This window comes from Helianthus annuus, chromosome 8 (genome assembly GCF_002127325.2).
Source record: "Helianthus annuus cultivar XRQ/B chromosome 8, HanXRQr2.0-SUNRISE, whole genome shotgun sequence".
Taxonomy (NCBI): domain Eukaryota; kingdom Viridiplantae; phylum Streptophyta; class Magnoliopsida; order Asterales; family Asteraceae; genus Helianthus; species Helianthus annuus.
This window is the reverse complement of record NC_035440.2, coordinates 52,175,052-52,182,089: the sequence shown is the minus strand read 5'-3', so window position 1 is coordinate 52,182,089 and position 7,038 is coordinate 52,175,052. Positions and strand designations below refer to the sequence as shown.

At 39.8% G+C, this 7,038-nt stretch overlaps 1 protein-coding gene across 1 annotated transcript; it reads left to right on the top strand.

Annotated features, from left to right (window-relative positions):
• Positions 1-5,015: 5,015 nt before the first annotated feature.
• On the top strand, positions 5,016-6,658 carry LOC110872890 (U-box domain-containing protein 21). The gene has a single exon (XM_022121792.2). It carries the CDS (start codon positions 5,219-5,221, stop codon positions 6,557-6,559), a length of 1,341 nt encoding a protein of 446 aa, XP_021977484.1. The 5' UTR covers positions 5,016-5,218; the 3' UTR covers positions 6,560-6,658.
• The last annotated feature ends 380 nt before the right edge of the window (positions 6,659-7,038 follow it).

Here is a 7,038-nt window from a genome sequence, read left to right as displayed (position 1 = left end):
CAAATTGAGCTTGTACTTTGATTGTTCGTCGTGATTTCGACTTGAATATTTGAGTGCTGTTCGAATTCGGACTATGCTCTGTTATTCGTTGTGAATCCGATTGAATTATTGAGTATTGCACTGATTAATCGTTGTGAAGGTTTAATCTCGTGAATTGACGTAACTGCTGTATTAGTTACTAACCCGTTTGTGTGTGCATTGTGTTAAATTAGGTTTAATCAAGGCTAATCAGTAGGCTTATACTCTGCTCATAAATCTGTAATGTGAGTCATTCTCTTTTTATCAATTGTTTTACAAAACTCCAAATTATTTTTAAAGTTATAGTTACAGTGATTAAGTCTTTGTAATCACCATATTACAGCCGGTATGTGGGGTTTTGTATACATTACTTGTTTCCCGTCACACTTGGACAAACGGGTGGCCAAGGGGTGATCTGACCACAGTCACAGACACCATTGGACAAATGGGCTAGCCAATGGATGGTCGCGTGACAAATATTGTGGGTAGTTGGTTTGATATCAGAAACATTGTAATTGCTCTTAATACTGTAATTTGTAACTAACGGGTCGTTTTAGAAACTTGAATGATTCACTCAGTATTTCCCCGCTGACAAAACCTTTTTCAAACATGTTTCAGGTGATCTGTGTGATCCAGGAAAAGTACAGTAAAGCACTACCAGCTCAGAGAAGTGGCTTGGCTCAATATAAATAAAACATGTTTTGGAAATAAAGATTTCTTTGTGAAATCAACTTATTGTAAATAACGGGAGTTTATCCCTAAACCTTTGTGTAATATATTAAACGAGCATTTTCGGTGAAAAGATCCTGTAGTAAAAGACTTCCGCTGTCGCTTAAAATTGATACCACGGGATTTCCTGCCCCGCGGCTCTTGAACCGGGTCAAACCGGGGCCGAGGGCCGTGACAGCAAGATTGTGTTTTATGTGTTTGATATTGTTTGAGAAAAATGTTGAATATGTTAAGGTATTTATAAAGGAAAAAGGGTTTTTTTTTTTTTAAATGCCCAAACGGCTAGCCCAAACGGCTAGTTTTGTTGGCCAATCACATCCCGCCAAGTCAGTCTCATAGCCCCGCCCCATGCCCGGCTTTATACTCCTGCCCCTTGGGCCACGCCCAAACCCAAGCTTACCCGAGATGGTGGCTTGGCATTTTCAGCCAACCCACACCCAAACCTCCGTCCTATACCCTACAGTCTTAGTGTATTTGTCCTATAAATCCAGGAATTATATACTAATAAAATTTGAATGGAATGAACAGTACATATATTAATTAAATATTGATTTAGGGAATATAAGAATATGGGGTATGGGGCGGAGGTTGTGACGTGGGTTGGGTATAAACGCCAAAATCACCACCTCGGGTGGGCTTGGGTTTCGGCGTGGCCCCTTAGGCGGGGGTTTCAGCCCGGGCGTTGGGCGGGGCTATCAAGATGACATGGCGTGATCTCATTGGCCAAGACAAGTAGCCGTTTGGGCTAGCCGTTTGCCAACGACTATGTGTTTAAAAAAATCTATTAAATATTAGAATATGTGGTATGGGGCGGGGGTTGTGTCGTGGGTTGGGTACAAACGCCCAAGTCACCACCCCGGGTGAGCTTGGGCTTCGGCGTGGCCCCTTGGGCGGGGGTTTCAGCCCGGGCGTTGGGCGGGGCTATCAAAATGACATGGTTGGATCTCATTGGCCAAGACAAGTAGCCGTTTGGGTTAGTCGTTTGCCAACAGCTATGTGTTTAAAAAAAGATTTAGGAAATATTAGAATATGAGGTATGGGGTATGGGGCGGGGGTTGTGGCGTGGGTTGGGTACAAATGCCCAATTCACCACCCCGGGTGGGTTGGGTTTCGGCGTGGCCCCTTGGGCAGGGGTTTCAGCCCGGGCGTTGAGCGGGGCTATCAAGATGACATTGCGGGATCTCATTGGCCAAGACAAGTAGCCGTTTAGGCTAGCTGTTGGCCAACGGCTATGTGTTTAAAAAAAAAGATCTAGGAAATATTAGAATATGGGGTATGGGGCGGGGGTTGTGGCGTGGGTTGGGTACAAACGCCCAAGTCACCACCTCGGGTGGGCTTGGGTTTCCGCGTGGCCCCTTAGGCGGGGGTTTCAGCCCGGGCGTTGGGCGGGGCTATCAAGATGACATGACGTGATCTCATTGGCCAAGACAAGTAGCCGTTTGCCAACGGCTATGTGTTTAAAAAAAATCTAGGAAATATTAGAATATGTGGTATGGGGCGGAGGTTGTGTCGTGGGTTGGGTACAAACGCCCAAGTCACCACCCCGGGTGAGCTTCGGTTTCGGCGTGGCCCCTTGGGCGGTGGTTTCAGCCCGGGCGTTGGGCGGGGCTATCAAAATGACATGGTTGGATCTCATTGGCCAAGACAAGTAGCCGTTTGGGCTAGCCGTTTGCTAACAGCTATGTGTTTAAAAAAAGATTTAGGAAATATTAGAATATGAGGTATGGGGAATGGGGCGGGGGTTGTGGCGTGGGTTGGGTACAAATGCCCAATTCACCACCCCGGGTGGGTTGGGTTTCGGCGAGGCCCCTTGGGCGGGGGTTTCAGCCCGGGCGTTGAGCGGGGCTATCAAGATCACATTGCGGGATCTCATTGGCCAAGATAAGTAGCCGTTTAGGCTAGCTGTTGGCCAACGGCTATGTGTTTAAAAAAAAGATCTAGGAAATATTAGAATATGGGGGTTGTGGCGTGGGTTGGGTACAAACGCCCAAGACACCACCCCAGGTGGGCTTGGGTTTCGGCGTGACCCCTTAGGCGGGGGGTTTCAGCCCGAGCGTTGGGCGGGGCTAGCAAGATGACATGACGGGATCTCATTGGCCAAGACAAGTAGCCGTTTGTGCGAGCCGTTTGCCAACGGCTATGTGTTAAAAAAAATCTAGGAAATAATAGAATATGGGGTATGGGGTTGGGGTTGTGTCGTGGGTTGGGTACAAACGCCCAAGTCACCACCCCGGGTGGGCTTGGGTTTCGGCGTGGCCCCTTGGGCGGGGGTTGTATTTGAGGGTAAAAATCGGTGAATACCGGTGCCGAACCGGTACCGAAAATACGTGACGTTTTAGTTTGAGTTACTTTTTGTTATTTGACATGTTTTGTCATTCTTATAGAACGATTTGGTTTAGCGCGCCGCAACGCGCGCGCATAGTAAACAACTAGTTGATGTTAAAAAACAGTGTTGATTAAAATATTTTATTTGAACAAAAACTTTAGATACATGCTTGCAAAAGTTGTTTAAAACAATTGTTAGTATAAAATAGTATATGACGAAGCCTTTTCCTTTTAAAACTAAAATACAATCACTTATTTTGAGCACCATGTCCATAAAGTTGTTTAAAACAATAGTATATGATGAAGCCTTTTCCTTTTAAAACTAAAATAAAATAACTTATTTTGAGTTAATTTATTAAGTTGTTTCCGTTTTTGTAGTTAAGTAGTATCGTTAACTAAATGACTAATTTCTTTTGATTCTTGTCGTTATGGAACTTGAATTCAATATATTTTTTTTTTAAATTTAGGTGTTTAAAAGCTTTGATTTTACTGCTTATTCAGTTTTGTTTTACACCACCTTTTCACTTCTCTTAAAAAAATAATTCTTTTTATGGTATATGCTTTTTTATAAACCTCACCTATTTAAATCAAACATCTATCTATAATTTACATCTATAATCTATAATAATAATAAAAGAAAATGTTTGAGTGACATTTGTTATCATTTCTAGGCCATCTACTATCTAGTCTTCCCGTCACTTTTTCTCACTTAATTATAAATAATTATTATTTAATTATTGATACTTATTATATCCATTAACATGTAAATTGGATATGAAATTTATTTATGAATTTTTTAAGTAAACTTATTTTACTTAAAATGCATATCTTTAAGTTTTCATAAATCACCAAATTCAAAATTATGCTCTTTAATATATTATAAAATAAAATGATAATGATAATAATTGTTTCCTACAAGTGGTTTAGTAAGATTTTCAACTTTTTAATATGATTGGATGATTTAAATGGTTAAAATATATCAAATAACATAAAAAATAGGTATTCAAAATTTAGTCCTTAAATTTTTATATGTGTTAAAATAATATTTAAAGAAGCAAGTACACTTACGTTAAATTAACATTTATCAATCACATAAAATAGTTCATGCACAGTCGAAAAAAATGTTATAAAAATTAACTTAATTGAATTTTTAAATGTTATTTCAAATTTTTAAAGACGTATCTTAACGCCTGTATGTGTGAATTGATTTTTTTTTTGAAAAGAAAACTTCATTAAAAACACACCTCCGACCAAACTGGGTAAAAGGCCAAACACCACAAACAACCCCGACCCAAACGGGCAAATGACAACCAAATTACAACATATACAACGGATATTTACACCATTCCGTCCAACTAACATACTTACATGAGGATCTATTTTTAACCCACCCATAACCTCTCGATTTGATCTCCCCTATAATCTCTTGCGGACTTCAGGTAATATGTTTGAATATCAACCCGTTCCTTCCTTTCCAAATGCACATTGATGACATGACATTTTATTCAACACGTATAACATATGATTTTATTCAACTTGTGAAATACACAACTTTTTTAAAAACATAAGTTTTAATTACTAAATATGTAACATTATAGTTACTGAATCCGTGTAATAAATTATAACGTATGTTTAATAGTGAAAGAAAGAATCGTGAAAACCGTATAAACATATTTATATTTATATATATTTATATTTTAATTTCCACAGTTATTTATATATAATTAGTTCTACAACCTTGCATACATATAATGACACACCTACCACTAGAAATACCTCTTCTCCGTTGACCATTCCTTCCTTCAAACCGTTTCTACTTTCTAATCAACCATTTCAAACTTCAAATTTCAAGTACTCCAAGTGGTCAACATTCAACATTCCGCTTCTCCCGATCTCTGTTCTACAATATATTTTACTTTAATTCAAATATATTATTTTCAAATCATTTTCTATAATTAACCCACACACTTTCAAACTTCCAAACCCGCGTTTGCACGCGTGTTTGTATAAATATAAGACCACACCAACTTTAAGTCTTCATTGTATTCCTTCATCTCTCTCACATTATTCTCACATAAAATTACAAAAGTTCATAAAATTTTGAAACCTTTTTGATTCTTTGAAGATTATTTACAACACCCATAAAATGATTTCTGCGTATAGGAACCGAAGAGCAGAAAGACATGCTAACAAGATCAAGAACAAGAAGCTGCCCGATGTGGAGGTTGAGGTGACCGTACCGGAGCTTTTTCGATGCCCGATATCACTTGAATTGATGAAGGATCCGGTTACTTTATCTACCGGAATAACCTACGATAGGGAGAATGTGGAGAGGTGGATATATGAAGATGGGAAGAACACTTGTCCGGTGACCGGTGTGGTGTTGACGAGCCTTGAGCCCGTGCCAAACCACACCATAAGAAAAATGATTCAAGATTGGTGTGTAGAGAATAAGTCGTATGGGTTCGACCGCATCCCTACCCCTCGGGCCCCGGTTAGCTCGGGTCAAGTGGTTCGGATTCTTTCAACGATAGTGGCCATGAGGGGTAATGGTAACGTGGATGGCGTTAAGGAGTTGGTGGTGAAGATAAAAGATTTAGTTAAAGAAAGTGAGAGGAGTAAGAGGTGCATTGTGTCAAATGGGACGCCTCGAGTGTTAAGGGAGACACTCGAGGCGTTTTCTTACGAGAATCAAGAAAATGTCTTGGTTTTGGAAGAAATTTTGTCATGTTTAACCGTTATTCTTCCGTTTGACCAAGAGACCAAGTCTGGTCTCTGGTCAAACCAATCTTTACGTACTATTGTAAAGATTTTAACAGTCGGATCTTTATCGGGTCGAAGGAATGCGGTGTTGGTGCTTAAAGAACTCCTCTCAACCGATCAAACGAAACTCGAAGAATTCACGAAGATCGAAGGAAGTATGGAAGCTTTAGCAAAACTCATCATGGAGCCTATTGACCCTACTACCACAAATGCTTCATTGCTAGCCATTTACCATTTGGTCACTCCATCAATTTCTTTTAACCAAAAGGAAACCCTAATTACAAGATTTCTTGAAATGGGCTTAACCGAAAGGCTCGTAGAAATGCTTGTTGACTGCACGAGAGGCGTTTGCGAAAAGGCGTTAGGCGTACTCGAAGGTCTTTGCAGCATCGATGAAGGGCTCAAGAAAGCCTATGCGAATGCGCTAACAATCCCTGCGCTGGTGAAGAAACTGCTGCGTGTTTCGGATATCACCACTGAGTTTTCGGTTTCGATTCTTTGGAAGTTGAGTAAATATGCTAAGAGTATTGGAGAGGAAGAAGGAGTGGCCATTGAAGCACTTCAAGTAGGAGCATTTCAGAAGATTTTATTGCTGTTGCAGGTTGGTTCTTCATCAAAAACAAAGGAGAGGGCTTGTGATTTGTTAAAGGAGTGGAATTTGCATAGAGGGAAAGTTGAGTGTATTGAATCTATGGATTTCAAGAATCTCAATAGACCATTTTGAACAAAACCATAGTTTTAGGAACATTAGTTATTTGTAAATCATAGTCAGAAAAATTATTCTTTTGCAAATAATATTAAGGATATACACACAATTTGATTATATTGTGATGTAGCTTGTGTTATGATAACGAAGAATAAATCACGTTGATTTTACGAATACCCATTATGATCTTTCCCAAACTAGAATGAGTTGTCCAAAACTCCCATTAGAATGCATTTTGGGGCGAAACTTGGACAAGGCCACTCCGGGACCTTGCCACGACGTGCTTCTCATTTCAAGCTTTCATTTGACTGGTCGAACGCCTAAAACGGAGACCCTTAGCCAAAGTTATGCTCGTTATCGTAAATCACCATTGAAAGCTCGATCATGAGCCTTCATCAATGTCATGGCCCGATCCTCTACACTCGGTTCTACATCATATTGGCAATTTCATTTTATTATTTTGGCCTTTTGGGTGAATGGCATCTTTTTTTATTAGA

Excerpts from the sequence above, each read along its gene's own strand:
- LOC110872890 (XM_022121792.2), top strand. The coding sequence starts at position 5,219 with ATGATTTCTGCGTATAGGAACCGAAGAGCAGAAAGACATGCTAACAAG.